The 22,575-nt window shown below is 38.3% G+C and overlaps 1 protein-coding gene across 1 annotated transcript in view; it reads right to left on the reverse strand.

Annotated features, from left to right (window-relative positions):
• Nucleotides 1–22,575, reverse strand: part of PHKA1 (phosphorylase kinase, alpha 1 (muscle)) — a 436,562-nt gene that overhangs the window by 103,718 nt on the left and 310,269 nt on the right. Inside the window, exons 18-20 of the mRNA XM_006873408.1 lie at nt 20,541–20,698; nt 15,922–16,013; nt 7,348–7,487 (exon numbers count right to left, since the gene is read on the reverse strand). Of these exons, the coding sequence (XP_006873470.1) occupies nt 7,348–7,487; nt 15,922–16,013; nt 20,541–20,698 (390 nt within the window). The remainder of the gene's footprint in view (nt 1–7,347; nt 7,488–15,921; nt 16,014–20,540; nt 20,699–22,575) is intronic.

Here is a 22,575-nt window from a genome sequence, read left to right on the forward strand (position 1 = left end):
TCTTCTCTGCCTCCATCTCAGGCCTCACTGCTTCTCTGGGTAGGATCCTGCTCTCCACTCTTCTCCATTGATGGTCCCAGGGTCCTCCGCTCCTAGACTGAAAAGTTAATCACTCCCCTCCTTGCTACAAAATGTCCACCTTTAAATTTCCAACCCTCACAATCAATCCTGATAACAATTATTCACTAGTGCATCACAAGAGACCCATCTGTATTTTATTTCATCAGTCCTTCCTGGACAGGCTGGATGCTATTCACTGGAGACTCTACCTTCCTCCACGTCCTTTGTATCTAGGTCCAAGAATGTTAAGATGCTTGGCTGTCTTTTGAACCCACACTTGCAGATGATACCCACTTGTCCTGGCTTCAATGACTAGACGAACAGAGCTCAACCCAAACAAGAAAGAAGAGGAAAAAAGCATCATCTGATACAACTCGATAAACATGACCTACACCTATAAATGCAGTAGTTCGAAAGAGGAAACAAATCCCTGCTGCAAGAACTATTCCTACCCCCTCCACACAAAGAGGAGACAGAGATGGGCAACTTGGACATTGGCTACTCAAAATGTGGGGAGGGATTCAAAGGTAAGAAGTGACTGGCTTACAAGCTTTCAAGAAGGAACCTAGACACAAAGGATGTGGAGGAAGGTAGAGTCTCCATTTCATTTTTGACATTTTCTAATTTTCCTAGATTCATACTTCATACATTCTATTTTCCGATTATTAATAGATGTTTACAGTTGTTTCTCTTCATTTTGAGTTGTGCCCCATAAGCAAATGAAGGTCCCATGGGCTTTATTCCCACAGACTTTACTCCATTCATGTCATCACGGTCAACTCTACTTTGAGGAGGCAGCTCTTCCCCAGTCGCATTTTGAGTGACTTCCAACCTGAGGGATTTATTTTCCAGCACTATATCTGACTGTTTCTCTGTTATTCATGAGGTTTTCAGTGACTAAATATTCGGAAGTAGTTCATCACTCCTTCTTCCTAGTCTGTCTTTGTCTGGAAGCTCATCTGAAACCTGTCCACCACGGCTGACCCTGCTGGTATTTAAACACTGGTGGCATAGCTTCCAGAATCAAAGCAACTCACAATCCACCACAGTATGACAAAATGACAGATTAGTGGATCTGACAACTACAAGGTTTACTATGTCAGGAATGACAAATTGAAGAGGAATGGTGTTGCATTCATTGCAAAAAGGAGCAAATCCGGATCAGTCATGAGGTACAATGCTGTCTGTCTGTCATAGGATAATATTCATGTGCCTACAGGGAAGACCAGTTAATACCACTATTATTCAAATTAATGCACCAACCACTAAAGCAAGTGAGGATGAAATAGACTAATTCTACCAACTTCTTCAATCTGAAATTCATCAAACATGCAATGAAGATGTAGTGATCATTAGTGGTGATTGGAATGCAAATGTTGGGAACAAAGAGGAAGGATCAGTAGTTGGAAAATAAGATCTTGGTGATATAAATGCTGCTGGAGATCGCATGATAGAATTTTGCAAAATCAATGATTTGTTCATTTCAAATACTTTCTTTAGATAGCATAAGAAACATACCAGATGGAATACATAGAAATCAAATGAACTACATCTGAAGACAGAGATGATGGAAAAATTCCATACCATCAGTCAAAACAAGGTGAGGGGCTGACTGTGGAAAAGACCATCAGTTGCGCATAAGCAAACTCAAACTGAAGCTGAAGAAAATGAAAACAAGTTCACAAGAGCCAAAATATGACCTTGAATATATTCCATCTGAATTTAGAGATCATCAGAAGAACAGATTTGATACATTAAACACTAAAGACCAAAACCCAGAAGAGTTGTGGGCTGATATCAAGAAAACCATAAAGGAAGAAAGCAAAAAGCAATTAAGAAGACAAGAAAGAAAGAAAAGGTCAAAACGGATGTCAGAATAGACACTGAAACTTACTCTCCAGCATAGAGATGCTAAAGCAAATGGAAGAAAATGAGGAGGTACAAGAGCTGAACACAAAATTTCAAAGCTCAGCTCAAGAAGATAAAGTCAAATATTACAACGAAATGTGCAAAGATCTGCAGTCAGAAAACCAAAGAGGAAGAACACGCTCAGCATTTTTCATGCTGGGGGATCTGAAGAACAAATTCAAGCCTCGACTTTCATTATTGAAGGATTCTCTGGGCAAATTATTGAATGATGCATAAAGCATCAAAAGAACATGGAAGGAATACACAGAGTAACTGTACCAAAAGGAAATGGTTGATGTTCAATCATTTCAAGAAGTAGCATATGATCAAGAGCAAATGATACTGAACGAAGAATCCAAGGTGCATTGAAGGAATTGGCAAAGAACAAGGCAACAGGAATTGGTTGAATAAAAATTGAAATCTTTCAAGAAAGTGAGGCAGCATACTCATCTCTGCCAAGAAATTTGGAAAACAACTATCTGGCTGACTGATTGGAAGAGATCCGTATTTGTGCCGTTTCCAAAGAAAGGTGACCCAATGGAATGCGCAAATCATCGGACAATATCTTTGATATTCCATGTGAGTAAAGTTTTACTAAAGGTAATACAGAAGCAGCTGCAAGCATACATTGACAGAGAACTTCCAGAGGTTCAAGTCAGATTCAGAAGAGGCCATGGAATGAGGGATATTGGCTGAAAGCAGAAAACATCAGGAATATGTTTTCCTGTGCTTTATTGACTATGCAAAGGTTTTCAATTGTGTGGATCATGACAAGTTATGGAAAAAATTTCAAAGAATGAGTATTCTAGAACACTTAATTGTGCTCATGAGGAATCTGTACCTGGACCAAGAGACAGTTGTTCGAATAAGGAAGACAGTAGAAGAATTGATGCTTCTGAGTTATGGTGTTGGAGGAGAATATTGAAAGTGCTGTGGGTTGCCAAAAGAACCAACAGATCTGTGTTGGAAGAAGTGCAGCCAGAGTGTTTCTTGAAGGCCAGGATGGCCAAACTTCGTCTCTCATAATTCGGACATATTGTCAGGAGGGACCAGTTGCTGGAAAAGGATATCATGTTTGGTAAGGTGAAGAGTCAGAGAAAAAGAGGAAGATCCCCAGTGAGATGGATTGGCAAAGTGGCAGCATCGATGGACTCAAGCGTCACAACAATACTGTGGTTGGCCCAGGATCGGGCAGTGGTTCGTTCTGTTATACTTAGGGTCATTATTGGTCGGTACTGACTCGATGGCTCCTAACAACAACAACATAGCTGTTTGGAAGTCCTGGTGTGGTGCTGTGGGTTAATGTGCTAGACTGCAAAGTCAGTTTGAACCAAAAAGTCAGCAGTTCCAGCTCACCAGCCGCTCCTTGGAAACCCTATATGGGGTTGCTATGGGTTGGAACCAACTCGACAGCACAGCACAAAACAGCAATGGCTTCCTGAGATGCTGTGGCCCCTACAGCAGAGTTGGGAAATGTCGACCTATTTCATGTGAGAGTTTTCTGTGGATGGTTGCCAACAGAGCAGAATCTGCTGAGGCACTACTGGTCATTAATCAGTAAGCATGTGGTAAATAAGTAAGGTTGGGAATGTTGGATGTGAAAGATTACAGGAAATCTATAACTCTTTTTCTGTGGCACTACAAATCAGAGCAAATTAAAAGAGTTCTACAATAACTCTCTTTTAGAATGGGATCCACTTTGTACTTTACAGATTGGACAATGATGTAGAAGTGCCTAAATACTTTAACGGTTAGACAGGAACATATAGAATCCTCATTGTCCTTTATGGTTTGAACAAGAATGTAAATAGACTATCCTGTGAGTAGAATGACTATTCTTATGTTGTTGTTGCTAAGTGCCATACCAGACTCCTCTTATGTTGTTCTTAAATGCCTTCAAGTTGGTTCTTACGCACAGCAACCATGTATAGTGTTTCTGAGGAGAGGCTGGTGAGATTCAATTAAGTTTGAGGGCGTTAAGGCAGATGGAGTCTGAATGAGTGAGGTATGTGTAAGGGTATTTTATTATAGCCCTAGATCCCATGTGGTGTTTTGTTTTTTACTTTTACTATCATTCAAGTTGGTTTTATTATGTTTTCACTGGAATTGTGTCTTGATCATCTAAACAGAGTTGTGCCCAAGGTATTTTTTGTCTTGTTGAATGTGTGAAGAAATTATAGCTAAGGGTACACCACCTCCACCGACTGAATCCAAATAAAATGTACATAACTGATATTTTCAGTAGCGTCACATGTATGTGAAAGTTGGACTGTGAATAAAGAAGACTATAGAAGAATTGATACATTTTAGTTATGATGTTGGAGAAGAATATTAAAAGTACCATGGACTGCCAAAAGAACAAACAAATCTGTATTGGAAGAAGTACAGCCAGAATGCTCCTTAGAAGGCAGGATGGCCAGATTTCGTCTCTCATATTTCAGACACATTATCAGGAGGAAACAGTCCCTGGAGAAGGACATCATACTTGTTAAAGTGGAGGGTCAGTGCAAAACAAGAAGACCCCCAAATAATATGAATTGGCATAGTTGCAGCAATGGCTTCAAGCTTAACAATTGTGAGGTTGGCATAGGACTGGTCAGTGTTTCCTTCTGTTGTGCATAGGGTCGCTATGAGTTGGAGCCAACTCGATGGCACTTAACAACAACAACAACATATATGTATATGTATTGCTTTGTTTATCATAGTGTCGTTTTTAAAATGTTATGCTACTGCAACATATAATATCATAAGGGGAAACATAAACCGGTTTAATTTTATTCCTGCCCCCATGAGACTTATATAAGGTTCATTTGAAGAGTGTTCTTTAGAAAAGTCATTTACTTTGACTGATATAAAATAAAGCTTAATAAAATGATAACACTTACAAAAGTAGGACTTTGCCTGCCAATAATATTATTGAATTAAGAATACTTTTTTAAGTTATATTTTAATTTTTCCCATGTTTGTGTTCATTTCAGAGAATGAATGAAATGCTTTCATTTCAACAGGTCTTTTCATTTGTACCACACTTTAAATAAAAATCTTTGTCAACACTTTAGATATTGCAAAAATAAGCTTCCTTTAAAATTTTTTACTTCATCTTGATATAGGGAAAAATGACTCCCCTGGAGGAATTTGGCTGCCCACTGTTTTTCAGATCTCTTGGGCAAGTCAAAATATATGCAAATGAATTTAAAAAGCTAGGTTTTTTTTTTTTGTCTTTAGCTGAGCCTGTTGTGGAGGAAGATATTTAGTCTGAATTCACATGGCCCAGGCTGGCACTGCAGGATGAACCACAAGGTCAGTTTGAGCTGCAAGATTTGTGGTTCAAACCCACCAGATGCTCCTCAGAAACTCTATAAATGGTCGCTATGAATTGGAACTGTCTTGATGGACTTAACAACAACAAAAAGAGATAAATTTAAAGGAGCTCTGGAGTTGTAGGATAAGCACTGGACTGCTAACCATAAGTCCATCAGTTCAAACTTACCAGCTGCTCCACAGGAGAAAGATGAGGCTTTCTGCTACTGTAAAGATTTATTGCCTCCAAAACCCTATACAGGGTCACAACAAAGAACCTATGCAGCAGTTTGAAACTGCCAGCCATTCCATAGGAGAAAGATGAAGCTTTCTGCTCCTGTAAAGATTTACAGCCTCAGAAACCCTATGCAGGGTCGCTCTGAGTCTTCATGACACACCACCACCACCATGCACATATACAAGATCCCACTCGATGACACCTAATAACATCAACAACAACAATGGATGATACAAATGGTATGTGCTCAGCTACCAACTTAGTGACTGCACTGTGGAAGAAAGGTCTGTTGAGCTGTTTCTGTAAAGATTACAGTCAAGAAAACCTTATGGAGAAATTCTACTTTATAACACATGGGGCCAAGATGAATAGGAATTGATTAGATGGCAGTGGGTTTGCTTTGGTTTTCTTTTTGATATCAATTATAATACAGATAACAATTTTTATGTTGTTGTCAGGTGCCTTCAAGTTAGTACCAACTCATAGAAACTTATGCACAATAGAATGAAACACTGCTTGGTCCTGAGCCAACCTTGAGCCCATTGCTGCTGCCACAGTGCCAGTCCATCTCACTGGGGTCTTCCTCTTTTTCTCCAACCCTCCATTTTACCAAGCATGAAATCCTTCTCCAGGGACTGGTTCCTCTTGACAGTGTGTTTGATGTATGAGAGACGAAGTCTGGCCATCCTGGCTTCTAAGGAGCATTTTGGCTGTACTTCTGTCAACAAAGATTGGGCTTTTGGTGGTCCATGGTACTTTTAATATTCTCCTCCAACACCATAACTCCAATGCATCAGTTCTTCTACTATCTTCCTTATTCATTGTCCAATGTTCACATGCATATGAGGCTATTGAAAATACCATGGCTTGGGTCAGGTGCACTTTAGTCCTCAAAGTGTCATTTTTGCTCTTGAACACTTTAAAGAGGTCTTGTGCAGTAAGCTTGCCTAATTCAATAAGTTGTTTGATTTCTTAACTGCAGCTTCCATGAGTGTTGATGTTTGATCTGAGTAAAATGAAGTCTTTGACAACTTCAATCTTTTCTCCATTTATCATGATATTATTTATTGGTCCAGTTGTTAAGATTTTTTTTTTCCTTTACATTGAGGTGCAACCCATACCAAAGGCTGTGGTCTTTGATCTTCATCAGTAAACATTTTAAGTCCTCTTCGCTTTCAGTAAGCAAGTTGTATCATCAGTGTATTGCAAGTTGCTAATGGGTTTTCATCTAATCCTGATGCCATGTTTTTCTTCATATAATCCAGCTTCTCAGATTATTTGCCCAGCATATAAACTGAATGTGTATGATGATAGAATACGACCCTGGTGCACACCTTTCCCAATTTAAAACCATTCAGTGATGCTTTGTTCTATTCAAATGACTGACTCTTGATCTATGTATAGCTATCAGTTATTGATCAACTATTATGTGACAGATATTATATTAGTGATTTTATAGGTATTTTTTTGTTGTTGTTAAGTACTGTTATGTTGTTTCTGACTTCTAGAGACCCTGGATAGGGCTTCTGAGGAACAGCTGATGAATTTGAATCGCCGTCTTTGCAATTCAACTGAACTTGTGGTCCAGTGCATTATCCCACAGTGCCACATCAGGAATATAGATATTATATCTGGTTTAATCCTTGTAACAGTTCTATTAGGTAGGTATAATCTGCATTTTATAGGTAAGGTCAATTGAGACTTTGAAGTTACATAGTATGTAGGTTGTAAAAATATATTCAAATCTAGATCTATGAGACTCCAAAGCTATGCACTATCTACTATGCTATACTTTATTTTTATATGAACAGAAAAGTAGATTTATAATATCCATAACTTACTTCATGGTGTAGAGCATGTAGAGTGTATCGGCTTGCTCTTGTAAGTTTGAGTTCTCCTTTAACTGTAAAACCAGTGTTTTGAAGTCCACCTCCCCTGACTGGTCTCTAGGAAGATGCATTTCTACATGAATAGAGGGAACCTTTAGTTTGAGAAAAGAAGAAAAGAAGTTTAGTTGATAATGTGCTCAGTTTAAAGCACTAGAGTGAGTCAACTTTTTATCTTTAAACTTTTGCCAGAGGAATTCCTTAAAGTTAATACAAAGCACAGCAAAAACATTATATTTTTGTTATTATTGTTAAGTGTTGTTGAGTTGGTTACAACTCATAGTGGCCTTGTATAGGGTTTCTGAGGAGTAGCTGGTGAGTTTTACCTGCCGACCTTATGGTTAGCAGTGCAGTGCTTATCCTACAATCAAGTCAGTTCTGACTTAAAGCAACTTCATGAATAACAGAATGAAACACTGCCTGTTATTGCTCGAAAATTATTCTACTTTCAAGATTTATGATATACAAATCAACTTTTCTTAAAACCTGGCTAGAGAATGTGCTCATTTAAAAAGCAAACTAAAAATAACATGACACTAAGGAGCTCTGGTAGCGTAGTGGTTACGAATCGGGCTGCGAACCTTAAGGTCAGCGGTTCGAAACTACCAGCCGCTCCGCGGGAGAAAGATGAGGCTTTCTACTCCCGTAAGGATTTACACCCTCGGAAACCCTGTACAGGGTCGCTATGGGTCGGAACCGACTCGACGGCACTTAACAACAACAACAACAACAAGAATATCATACATGAAGAAAGAAAAACGGTCATTGAAAAGGCAGGAAAGAAAGAAAATGCCAAAATGGGTGTCAGAAGAAAATAAAAAGAATGCTCTAGAATATAAAGAAGCTAAAGCAACAGGAAGAAGTGATGAAGTAAAAAAGCTGAACAGAAAATTTCATAGGGCAGCTCAAGAAGACAAAGTATTATAATGAAATGTGCAAAGACCTGGAGAAAGGAAACCGAAAGTTATGAACATGCTTATCATTTCTCAAGTTGAAAGAATGAAGAAAATATTCAAGCCTTAATGTGCAATATCGAAAGATTCTATAGGCAAAATGTTGAACAATGCAGGAATCATCAAAAGAAGCTGCAAATAGAGGATTCCAGAGCAAGATCGTGGAGTAAGCAGACACATTGAGTTGACCGTTTGGAACAAGGCACAAGAGAATGAGTGAAATAGATACAGAAGGTTATACTGGAATCCTGAGCATCAGAAGATGGGTAAGAGAGGTGGATTGAATGTCAACTAGAAGAGGAAGCTGAACAAGAGTAGTGAGATAAAAGAAAAACAGGTGGACTGTAAGCTTTTGGAGAGGCTATTGATACAGTGGCCTGTGGGCACAGGACATGACTGGAGGGTGATGACAAGGGGTTGCAATTCTCCTTTATTCTTGTATGCTTCTGGTAGCTGGGGACATGGCCAGTGGCACACCCACCTGCACAGCCTCTTCTCTGTCTGGAGTCAGGCACCTGGCATTATGCCTCTGCTGCTGGAGGCATGTGAACCCATATTGCCTGTACACAAAGTGAACAGAGAACTAATTGTGTTTACAACTTCATTATCTGCCACATTTACCAGGAGACAGGTGGAGAGTGCCTGAGAATACACCAAAATACAATCATTAACTAAATATAAATACCACAATGACTCAAAGAAACCAGACAATTTCAGCTTACACAAAAAAGTAATACAGAGTATCTCAAACAAGTGACCAAAACACAGAGTCAAATAATAAAATACCAGAAATGGTATTGGAACTATCTTATAAGAAATTTCAAAGAATGTTAATTAAGTAACTTTGAAAGATTGAGAAAAAAATTAAGACTACACATGAAATCAAGGAAAACATAGACAAAACTATGGAAAAACTCAGGAAAAAAACTGTCAAAATAATTGAAAAAAAAAAAAAAGGAAACATACAAAAAACAGCAACTAGAAAGATAGAAGATTAACACTAATATTTCAAAAATAGATAATACACTGAAAGAGCAAAGAAATAGAATTGAATCAATGGAAACCCAAGTTACTGAGCTTGAAGAAAATTTCTCAATATTGATTTGTTAGAAGAACAACCAGAAAAAAAGAACAAAAATCCAAAGAAAGCCTAAGATTTATGTGGGACACTATCAAGAGGAAAAAATTATATGTGATAGAAATTCCAGAAAATGAAGAGACAAAGAAACCCATGGAAAACATTGTCCAAGAGTTTTTGGAAAAGAAGTCCCTAAAAGTTGAGAAGATAGATATTCAAGAAGTTGAATAAACCCCAAATAGGGTAGACCTGAAGAGAAAAACACCAAGACTTAATATAATCAAACATTTCAAAATGTTTAATTTTGACAAGGAAAGAATCCTGAGAGCAGCTTAAGAAAAATGAAAAATTACCTACAAAGGAGATCTAATAAGACTAAATCTGATTTATCAGTAGAAATTATTCAGGTAAGAAGACAATGGAATGATATATATACATTTATGTGAAAGCTGGACAGTAGAAGAGTTATGGTGTTGGGGGAGAATATTGAAAGTGTCATGGGCTACCAAAAGAACCAACAGATCTGTGTTGGGAGAAGTGCAGCCAGAGTGCTCCTTGGAGGCCAGGATGGCCAAATTTCATCTCTCATACTTCAGACATATTGTCAGGAGGGACTATTCACTGGAGAAGGATATCATATTTGGTAAGGTGGAGGGTCAGAGAAAAAGAGGAAGATCCCCAGCGAGATGGATTGGCAAAGTGGCAGCATCAATGGGCTAAAGCGTGGCAACAATTGTGAGGTTGGCCCAGGACCAGGCAGTGTGTTTCTTTCTGTTGTCCATAGGGTCGCTATGAGTCAGTACCAACTCGCTGGTACCTAACAACAACAACAACAATATATGAAAGAAAAAATTGCCAACCAAGAATCATATATCCAGTAAAACTGTCCATCAAATATGACAGTGAAATTGGGTCATTTTCAGACAAACAGAAATTAAAAGAATTTATATAAACCAGATCAACCTTACAAAAAATACTAAGGGGAATTCTTTGGAAAGAGAACTAACAACTGCAGACAATATCTGGAGACTAACATACATGACAATATCACTTAGACTCAGCCCAGATATAGAAGTATGCAAAGTAAAACAATTGTATAAAACTGAATATAGAGAGAGGGTCACAAATACAGTTGCAACACCAACAACAAAAACACCATACTGTAAAAACAAGGAATAATTCAATTTCAGAACTTCCAAATGAAGATGAAATCAAATAGGTTTATTTTTATTTTTTTCTTGAAATCTAACTGCAACTGTAAAAACTAGACCAAGCCTTATTTCTGCCCTAGCTCAAGTCTTAACATTTACCCTAATCTTAACCATAACCCTAACAATAAACAAAGTCCTAGGCCTAGCCTAGATCTGTCCATAGTCACAAACCTAATCTTCACTCCTTACTCCTACCATCCTACCACCACAAAACGAGTATAAAAAAATGGAAGGAATACTCTGAGTCACTGTACTAAAAAGAAATGTTTGATGTTCAATCATTTCAAGAGGTAGCATATGTTCAAGAAGAAATGGTATTGAAGCAAGAAGACTAGCCAGCACTGAATGCTTTGGCAAAAAACAAGGCTTCAGCCACTATTGTAAAAGACTAAGAAAAACAACCCATACTAAGGGGGGTAGGGATTCTTTGCTGGTTACAGGGATGTAGGGGTTGGGGTGAGGGGAGGGAGGGGAAGGTAGAGTACAAGGTACGGAATAGACACAAGATAATTTGGGTGCTGGGGAGGGGGGCAATACACAAGAAGGGAGATGGGAATGGAATAACAAGGTGGATGGGAGAACAATTAAGCAGGTTTGCATGGGCTAAGTGGGACAGAGGTAAATAATGATGTATGCACAACCTTGGTACAACAGGGCTCTGGGATATAGGGATTGAGGCATGGTTGGAATGGGCAAAAGGGGGAAAACAATGTTAAGATGCTTGGCTGTCTTTTGAATCTTGGTTTCCCTTGCATATCATTATAAAATAGACCCTTGAGGGGGAGAGAAAGGAATAGCCAGAAATATCACCATAGAAAGCTTGTAAGTCCGTCTTCTGCCTATAACTGACTGGAATACCTAAAATGGAGCTACAACTTGCCCAGTGAAGGAGGCTTCCTGCAGAGCCTCTGCATTGCATAAGACCATAGGTGGAATCCTAAACAGCATCCAGAATATTCAGAGGTGGGAAATTTCCACTTGAAAGGACAAGCAGACCAGCCTGGAGCAGCTAGTGGAACAGAAGATACTTCTTGAAAGAAAGACTGACAGGAAAAATACAAAACAATAATGGCAGTGTGACTGACTATTACAAGAACAAGCAAGTTGCTCACCCAGGAGACATCAAGGCAAGTGGTTGGGTACTCACAGGGCAAACCCCTTCCAAGACTGACTCAATGGGAATACACGAGCAGACATGTACTCTGACTGCTCATTGGTCACCAATAAGAGGAAGTGAGGGAAAAACAGCAATGAAGCTGAGAGTTAAGCCTTATCACGTTCAATAGACTCCTATGAACTTGGGTAGAGACCTGGTTGGCCAGCAGTATGGTAAGACCTGGGGACTCTTGGGCACAGAGACAGTGACATAGCCACAGAGGACTAGAGTGTAGAGTAAAGCGTCCAGCTGATAAGAAGAGAGGCCATATGCACTAGAGCACCCACAATTGCAGATAATACCCATTTGACCTGGCTTCAATGGCTGGATGATCAGAACTCAACTAGAAGAAGAAAGAAGAGGAAAAAAAGAGTAATCTGATGTACTTTGATGAACTTGACCTACACCTATATGGATGCAGTAGCTCAACAGCGGGAATACATGTTTACAGTGAGGATCATTCCCACCCCCTCAATACACAGGGTAGACAGGGATGGGCATCTTGGACATTGGCTACCCAAAAGGGGGGAGGGAGCTACAAGAAGTGACTGGCTTACAAGCTTTCAAGAGGGAGCCTAGATCCAGAGGGCGCTGAGGAAGGTAGAATCACCATTGAGTAGTATCCAATCTGTCTGGGTGGGGCTGATGAAAGGAGATGGGGATAACACTCATGTGGCACAATAGTGAATAATTGCTATCAGGACTGACTGTGAAGGTTGGGAATGTAAAGGTAGACATTTTTTAGGAAAGGAGGGGAGTGATTAATCTTGCAGTCCAGGTGCGGTGGTCCCTAGGACCACCAAGGGAGAACAGTGGAGTGTGGGACCCTACCTAGAGAAACAGTGACAACAGAGATGGAGGCAGAGATGATGACGTGGAGAGATGGAGCAGCTGGGGAGACTAGATCCAGAGAGGGAGAGGGACTGTATGCTGACGACCAGGGGCAGGCTTGTAGGGTATAACTTTGCTTGGTTGATGATGCATGGAGAGGATTGTAACCATGGTAATGAAATGATATACAATAGGATGAATGTAAAGCAAATGTTCTCCCATGTAAGCTATCACATAATTCACAACAAAACATTTTAAAAAACAACAATAACTACAGTAAAACAAGTTTCCAGGAATTGATGGAATGCAAATTGAAATATTTCAACCATCTGATGCAGAGCTGGAGGCACTCATTCATCTACGCCAAGAAATTTGCCAATCAATTGGAAGTGATCCATATTTATGCCCACTTCAAATAAAGATAATTCAACAAAATGTGGTAATCATTGAACAGAGTAATTATTATCACATGCAAGTAAAATTTTGCTGAAGATAATTAAAAAATGGTTGCAGCAGTACATCAACAGAGAGCTATCAGAAATTCAAGCCAGATTCAGAAGAAGGTACAGACTGAGGGATATTACTGATGACATCAGATGGATCTTGGTTGAAAGCAGAGAATACTATAAAGATGTTTGCTTGTGCTTTATGGACTATGCAAAGGCATTCAACTGTGATATCATAACAAATTATGAATAACATTGAGAAGAATGGAAATTCTGGAACTCTTAATTGTGATCACAAGGAACTTGTACACAGATGAAACTGAAGAAGGGGATACTGAATGATTTTCAATCAGAAAAGGTGTGTGTCAGGGTTGTATCTTTTCACCATACTTATTCAATCTGTAGGGTGAACAAATAATCAGAGAAGTTGAATTACATGAAGAACATGACATCAGGACAGGAAGAGGCTCATTAACAACCTATAATACATAGATGATACAACCTTGGTACCTGAAAATGAAGAAGACTTGAAGCATTTACTGATAAATTTCAAACAATATAAACTTCAGTATGTATTACATCTTAATGGAAAGAAAGCAAAATTTCTCATAACTGGACCAGTAAGCAACATTATAATAAATGGGGGAAAGATTGAAGTTGTCAAGGATTTAGTTTTACTTGGATCCACAATCAATGTTCATGGAAGCTACAGTAAAGAAATTGAACAATTTATTGTATTAAGCAAATCTGTTGCAAAAGACACAAAGATGTCACTTTGAGGACTAAGCAATGGTATTTTTAGTTGACTCATTTGCATGTGAAATATGGACAATAAATAAGGATGACCAAAGAAGAATTGATGCATTTGAATTGTAGTGTTGACAAAGAAAATTGAAAGTAGCATGGCTCTCAGAAAAACAAACAAATTTGTCATGGAAAAAACACAGCCAGAATGCTCCTTGGAAGCTATGATGGTGAGACGTCATCTCACATACTTTGTACATGCTATCTGAAGGCAGAGTAGAGTGTAAATGAAAAAGAGGATGACCCCCTCCCCCAATGAGATGAACTGACACAGTGGCTACAACAATGGGTTCAAAGATGACAATAATTGTATGGCAGGTGTATGACTAGGCAATGTTTCATTCTGTTGGGCACAGGATTTCTCGGAGGTAGAAAAAAGTGGATGGCACCTAAAATCAACAACATCATCAAATAAAAGTGAAAAGTCTTCCTCTTTCCATTTCTACCCACTCACCAAAGGTAACTGCTGATGAATACTTTGGTATGTAGCTTTCAGATCAAACTCTTTCTCACTTATACTTGACTGAGCTAGTTGAAGATATGTGTAATGAGTGTCTTTCTAGTCCCCCTTTCTCTACCTTAAAATGTCTTCCTTCCCACCCACCCCCAGACCAATTTCTCCAGCTGGGCCCTAGACCACTTTCCTTTGCAAACAAACAAACAAACAAACAAAAAAGCCAACAAAAAAAACTTGATAAAATCCAACATCCTTTTTGGATGAAACCCCAAAGAAGATTTTAATAGAAGAGGAAGTTCTCACTATGGTTCAGGGCATGAATGAGAAGCCAATAGCCAACATTTTACTTGAAAACTTTCCCCTTGAAATCATAAACAAGACAACATTGCCCACTTTCATCACTTCCATTTACTAGAGTATTAGAAATCCTAGCCATAGCAATGAAAAAGAAAAAGAAATAAATGGTAACCCAATTTGAAAAGAACAAGTAAGATTGCTTGTTATGAAAATTCCAGAGTCCCACAAGAAAATGTCTACAACTAATATAGAAATTTAGTAAAGTTTAAGGTTACAAGGTAAACAACAAAATTAACTGGGTTTATATATACCAGCAATAAGAAATCTGAAAGGGAAATTTAGGGTTATAATTCCATTTATAATAGTATCTAACAGAAAACTCTTTAGGAATAAATTTAACCATGGATGTGAAGGATTTATACAATGAAAATCATAGAACACTGTTGAAAGAGACAAAAGAGACTTCAGTAAATGGAAACATGCTCCACGTTCATGTATTGGAAGACTTAATATTGTTAAGATGTTAATTACCAAAAAATGATCTATAGATAGAATGAGGGGTATCATTGCTGATGTCAGATGGAACTTGGTTGAAACCAAAGAATACCAGAAAGAAGTTTGTCTGTGATTTATTGACTACGTAAAGGCATTCAACTGTGTGGATCATAACACAGTATGAATAACATTGCGAAGAATGAGAATTCTAGAACATTTAATTATGCTCATGAGGAACCTGTACATAGACCAAGAGGCAGTCATTAGAACAGAACAAAGGGATACTAAGTGGTTAAAAATTAGCAGGGTTATATTTTTTCACCATACTTATTCAGTCTGTATGCTGAGCAAATAATCTGCGAAGCTAGATTATATGAAGAAGAGCTTGGCATCAGGAACTGAGGAAGACACATTAACAACCTATGACATGCAGATGACACAACCTTAGTTACTGTAAGCAAAGAAGACTTTAAACACTGATGAAAGTCAAAGACTACAGCTTTCAGTATGGATTGCACCTCAATGCTAGGTAGGTAAAGTGGTGGGTCAGTGAAAAAGAGGAGATGGATTGACCCAGTGGCAGCAACAATGGGCTTAAACCTATCAACAAATGTGAGAATGATACAGGACTTAGCAGTGTTTCATTCTGTTGTGTATAGGGTTGTTATGAGACAAAACGAAATCAATGGTACCCAACATCAACAGGCTACTAACAGAAACTATAATGGCTAGTTCTATTATTTTCCATAAGGATGGCAGTTTCAGAAAATGCTGAGAAAAATACCTGATGTGCAAATTTACCTGGTCCTCCTGTCGGGAATCAGAAGAGTCAAGTAAATTGAGTGAAGGCCGGGAAGCCTGAAATAACTTCATAGGAGGATACATGTGAACATCTGCAAGAATTTGACATTCATGAAAATGTTTAGATCATTGTTAAAAATCATAGTTGAGGTCAACAGTGACAGTTTCTAAGTTAAAACACATATAGGTCAGTTTGTTATAGAACAAAAATGAGAACTTTACCTTTTCTTGATAATATCAAAGAAAAGACATAAATATTAGACAATTTGTTGTTGTTATGTGCCATGGAGTCGCTTCCGACTTATAGCGACCCTGTACAGAGTTTTCAAGGCTGTAAATCTTTACGGGAGCAGAAAGCCTCATCTTTCTCCCATGGAACAGCTGGTAGTTTGGAACAGCTGGTAGTTTCGAACTGCTGATCGTGAGATTAGTAACCCAATTCGTAATCACTATGCTACCAGAGCTCCTTATTAGACAATTTAAGGAATGTCAAATTAATCAATTTAAATTGCATGTGTAAAATTTTAGCATCACCTAGACATATAAGATATTAAATTCTAATGTCATCAGTAGCACAATGGGGCTTCAAAAAGTTCTTGGGCTTTTTTTGTATGTTGTCTGGACTCTCCTAGGAGACTATCTCGCAGATGAATTTCACTTGAGAAAAAGAGAGAAAGGATTCAAGGAAATAAAATAATGTAGTGGCTGACCAAATTGGAGATATTCCTAAGATTTTTACTTCCAGTCTATTGCTGAAATACTTACCATAACCTCTCAAGACAGATTTGCTCATAATTCTCATCATTTTACAGATACAGAAAGAGAGACACAGAGCTCAAATAACCTCTGAAGGCAATTAAGTAGCAGAGCTGAGATTTAATTTCAAGTTTCCTAATTCACATTCTAGGAGTATAACTTAGTAATGTTCATCTATTTGCATAACCCCTTTCTTAGGGAAGCATACTCAAAGGGTATTGTAAAACTTTTCTCTTCTAAATGTTAAATTATTTCCCAGTGTTCATGCTTAATATCTTTAGTTAGTAATGAACAGTCAATAAAATTTTAGGTAGCAAGAACATGCATCTCAATCATTCTCATCTGTATAATCATTTTCATTATTTATATAATAACTGAAACATAATATTTAAGTCCTCTAGATGTACCTAAGAATTCCTCCTCTCCCTTCATATGTTGCTATCATAAAGGCATTGCCTATGTCTTAGGAAACATGACTTTTCCTGACAATGTGTAGTAGAAGACAGCCTCTACTGTAAATACTACTGAAGGAAGATAGTGGTCATGGGGAGGAGAATTGTTGAAGAATGAGTACTGTATTTGAGAAACACATCTCCACAGTCCTGGAAAAATTGACTGTACAAGTTACAGTTGGCGTCAGGAAGACTATCTCTTTCTTCATTGCATGGCTATTGTTACAGTTGGCGTAAGGGAGACTATCTCTTTCTTCATTGCATGGCTATTGTTGTAACAGTTTTACAATGTTTTATCTTTAAATGAAATTATTTCCCAAGGAGCAATTTATTTAAAAGGAAAAACTCCACCATTTTAGTACATTATTGTTAAAATTGAATGTGCTCCCTGTCTTTTGTTCTACCTCTTTGCACCAGGTTACTGTTTAAACCAGAGTAAATAACACTATCCACTGCAAATTATAACCAATTAATTAATTTTATAAATATTCATTGACTATCTATAGAGTCTAAATGTTGTCCTAGATGCTGGGGATAAAGCATTGAACAAATTAAAGTTCCTGTTTACATTATAATTAATGTCCCACTCTCATCCTGTTATTCATATTATGTCTGACTCCAGTGAGTCATAGTATTACTCATTCTGTACCTACAACTCCTTGGCCTTGGTCACCAAGGACATTAAGTTGCAGTTATTTTGGATGGCAGCTTGGAGCCAATCTAGCCCTACCTTCTGTGAGATTGGGGGTAGTTTAATATGGGGAGCAGAGTGTCAAAAGGTGATCTAAATAATGAGTAACTCCATCACCACAGTGAGCTACAATGTTAGTGGGGTAGGGAAAAAGAAAAAAAAAAAAGAACATTTCAGCACTTTATAATCTACCTCACCTCAACAAACAGAATGACTCCTGTGCGCATACCATAGCACAAGAAGTAAGTTGTTTGAAGCTCATGGTTCTGCAGTCTCATAGCTTTAAGATTCAGAAACTATGGCCAGGACTCTGGTAGCGTAGTGATTACGAATCGGGCTGCGAACCTTAAGGTCAGCGGTTCGAAACTACCAGCCGCTCCGCGGGAGAAAGATGAGGCTTTCTACTCCAGTAAAGATTTACACCCTCAGAAACCCTGTACAGGGTCACTATGGGTCGGAACCGACTCGACGGCACTTAACAACAACCTCTTCTTCAATTTTGTTTAGACAATGTTAGGGACTCTCAAAGCAATAGGAATTTATTATAGGTCAGGTGCAGCAAGCATTCCATAATATGTGTATGTGTACACTTGTGTGTGTGTGTGTGATAGTAGTGGCAGCAATGGTAGTGGTGGTGAAAAACGCAGAAAACAGAACTCTTCATATCGCACTAATATGAGATTTTGTGCAGAAGGGTTGGGGAAGGATAAAAACCTTTCACTAATCATTGAGCCTAGTTAAAACCAAATTTCACAAATGTCAGCTACAGCTGTAAATGTGAGAACTATCTCCATGTGAGCATGGAGTAGAAGGGACTATTAGCCACAGACTGGTCTTTTTAATCACTTCATTTGTTCATTCACCAAATATTTATTGTATGATATGCATCAGGTGCTGTACTAAGTGCTGAGGTTTCAGTGGTGAAGAAGATATAGTTCCTATGCTCTCAAGAAACTTTTGTTGTTGTTATTAAGTGTCGTTGAGTCATTTTCAACTCATACTGACCCTGTGTAGGGTTTCTGAGGAGCAGCTGGTGAGTTTGTACCACTGAACTTGCAATCCAGTGCTTTATCCTGCAGCACCACACCAGGACTCCGAGTCAAAGAAATTGACTGCCTCAAGACACAAACTAATGATCAAATACCAAAACAGTGAATGGAGGTGAGCCTTATTATAGTTTATTGTTGTTAAGTGCTGATGAGTAGGTTCCAACTCATAGCGACTCCATATAGGGTTTCCAAGGACTAAATGGTAGTTTTGAACTGATGACCTTGGGATTAGCAGTCCAGTGCTTATCCTACAGTGTCACACCAGGATTAGAAGAATAATTCTCATAGTGGTCTTTCTCTCTTTGGAATTCAAATAATTTAATGCTCTTCCTGTTTGGTGGTGGTAGTTGTGTGTGTGGAGTTGGTTCCTATTCAGTGACCCTGTGTAGGGTTTCCGAGGCTGTAAATTTTTATGGGAGTAGAAAGCCTCATTTTTCTCCTGTGGAATGGCTAGTAGTTTCGAGCTGCTGACCTTGAGGTTAGCAGCCCAACTCTTAACCACTGCGCTACCAGAGATAGATGAATGCTTTAACATTTTAAGGCAGTGTTTCTCAGTCATTTTTAACCCATGCCCCCCAAATATTTTCTCACTATTGTTGTTAAGTGCTGTGGAGTCAATTTTGACTCATAGCAACCCTGTATTTAAAATCTTCAAGGAAGTAGAAAGCCTTATCTTTCTACCGTTTCTGACTATATCATCTGACTCCCTTTTCTCACTATATTATCTTCATATTCTTAGCAACACAAAAGATTTTGTTCTTGATTTTGTCTACTTTATAGTATGAAAACAATTTGTTGTTGTTAGCTGCTGATTTGACCCCCAACTCATGGCAATCCCATGCACAACATTATCAGATTGTTGTGATCCATAAGGTTTTCACTGATTGATTTTTGGAAGTAGATTGTCAGACCCTTCTTCATTGTGTTAATCTTGAAACTCCACTGAAACCTATCCAAAATCACAGCAACACAAAAGTCTCTACTGACAAACAAGCTGTAGCTATGCTTGTGGTGCACTGGCTGGGAATTAAACCTAGGTTTCTCACACAGACTGTGTAGAGAATCCTACACTACTGTCCTCTATGAAAAAAATGTTTTTGTTGTTGTTAAGTGCCATCCAGTTGACTCTGACTCATAGGTGGTGCATTTGAACTGCCAACCTTGTGGTTCATAGTTCAGTGCTGATATTACAGTGCCAAACCAGGAGTCCCAATGAAAACAACAGGTATCCTGAATGTTTTTACAAACTACCCCAAGTGGTTTTGGTATGCGCCTCTGATATTATATTTTTAAAAACTCAGATAAATGTTATATTATTACCCTTTTTAATGTTAAAAGCAGTACTGTATACTTTTCTTACTACATATTTTATCCCTGATAAAAATATCTCTCAATCACCAGTGCTTCTTCCCATTTCAAAATCACAGTCATTTTTCTATAACCTTACTGAAGCATTGTCCAATGTCATAACTCCACAAATACCACAGGGATATTAGCCAAAAACCAAAGGTAAGTACAGGGATGAAAAGTAAAGTAGAAATCTGAGTATATTAGATAGGAGTGAGGATGGTACACTGTGAGACTGCTAGCAGCAAGAAATATTAAGTAAAATGCAGTCAATATTTTGTAATCTTGTCCAACAAAGTCAGTGCTTTTATAAAATCTCCTTACCATAACTAGTTGAATCAAAGTCATCCATCCAGTCACCAGATTCCAGCTCAGTGTCATCATAATCAATGCACAGCTTACCCTCAGGCCCAGGGTCCATGAAGCTTAAGTACGTGCAGCAAGACGTTGTTAAGAACTCTGACAATTTACCTGTTTGAACCCTGACAAGGGATAGATGGAAAACAGAAAATCAGGGGAAATCCATTTTTAAAAATTTATTATTAGTTTTTAAACTTTTTCTTGTAAATTGAGTGAAGGTTTACAGACAAGATCATCAGCTTTACAAATCATGTACTTTGTTTCATCTCAATGATTACAATCCCCTCCATGCAACCACAGATCTCCTGGCTCCTCCCTGTGGTTCCTATTTACATTCCATCTACCTTCCTATCTCTTCTCAACTTTGTCCTTAGGCATATACTGCCCTTTTGATTTTGAACGATTGACCATTCAATGGTGAGTATATCTTGTTATAGTGTTGTTGCTCCTCTTACCCCCACTGTAAGCCTATTTACTATTTGGCTGATAATTGGGCTAAGAGGGTAAGTTCCTTTACAGACCTGTGGTTGAGGGTCATAATTTCAGTTTCCTCCAGTCTCTTTCTGACCAGTAAACCTGTTTGTTATTATTGTTATGAAATAATTTTGAGTTTTGTTCCACATTTTATCCCACTCTAGCTGGGATCCTCTAATGTGATCCCTTTCAGGGCAGTTGGTAGTGGTAGCCAGGCACATGGAGACTGATGTTCATATGTTCCAGTAGTCTATTGGATTGACTGTGAAATTCTTTTTTAAAAAACAATACAATATTAATGATAAAAGGAGACTTAAAATGCTTTGTTGGGGGATTAGTAATATTTATAGATGAGTGAAATTTTACAGCAATCCTAGATATAGTATACATTGTAAATAGTTAGGTTAGTACATTGGTTAAGGGCCATAATTATTGATTTACTATCTGCCATCAGACAGTTTTGTTTTCTTCCACTACCATTATACTATTTTCCTACATGACTAAATATATGGTAAAAACAAAACATTTTATTCTCACTCTGTCCAGTACTTTCTATTGTGATCCTGATTAGTGCAATCAGTAGTGGTAGCCTTGAACCATCTTGTTTGTCTGATCTCAGGCTTAATAGAAGCAGTGGCTTGTGTGGTCTAATAGTCCTTTGGACTAAATGTTTTCTTGAGTCTTTGATTTTCTTCACTCTTTTTTCTTCCAGATGGAAGGAAGCCAATAATTGATCTTTGTTGTTGCTAAGTGACATTGAGTCAGTTCCAATTCATAGCGACCTTGCATAGGGTTTCCATAAATCTTTATGGGTGCAGAAAGCCTCATATTTTCCCCATGGAACTGCTAGTAGTTTTGAACTGCTGACCATGAGGTTAGCAGCCCGACTCGTAACCACCATGCTACCAGAGCTCCTTATAATTGATCTTAGGTGGCCACTTACAAGCTTTAAGACCCAAATTGCTACTCATCAATATAAGATGTAGAACACTGTCTTTGTGGACTGACTATATTATGCCAGTTAAGCTGATGTCCTCTAAGCCTATCATTCCAAGCCTCAAAGCTCAGTGTCTCAGTCCCTCAAGGTTTTTGATGATAGCTAAGAAGCTCTCATAACTTTGTCCTCTGTGTGCTCATAGTATACACATGGATCTATTTGCAGCACATACAAGTGAACTTCAAAAAGGTTGTGAAAAAATTCCATTATCTTTTCATTCCATTTTCCACAAACTTTTAAAACCCCCCTCATACAAACCCATATGCAAGTAATATCCTCTGCCAAACCTGTATATACTCTTGGGTTCATTCCATATATTCATACTATACACTTACCACACCTGTTCAGCTTGTATATCTACCTATGTATCCACTTTTAATTATTGCCATTACTATTATTGCAAGGAGCTCTGGTAGTGTAGTGGTTACAAATTGGGCTGTGAACCTTAAGGTCAGCGGTTTGAAACTACCAGCTGCTCCGAGGGAGAAAGATGAGGCTTTCTGCTCCCGTAAAGATTCATAGCCTCGG

This window comes from Chrysochloris asiatica, unplaced genomic scaffold (genome assembly GCF_000296735.1).
Source record: "Chrysochloris asiatica unplaced genomic scaffold, ChrAsi1.0 scaffold00239, whole genome shotgun sequence".
NCBI lineage: Eukaryota > Metazoa > Chordata > Mammalia > Afrosoricida > Chrysochloridae > Chrysochloris > Chrysochloris asiatica.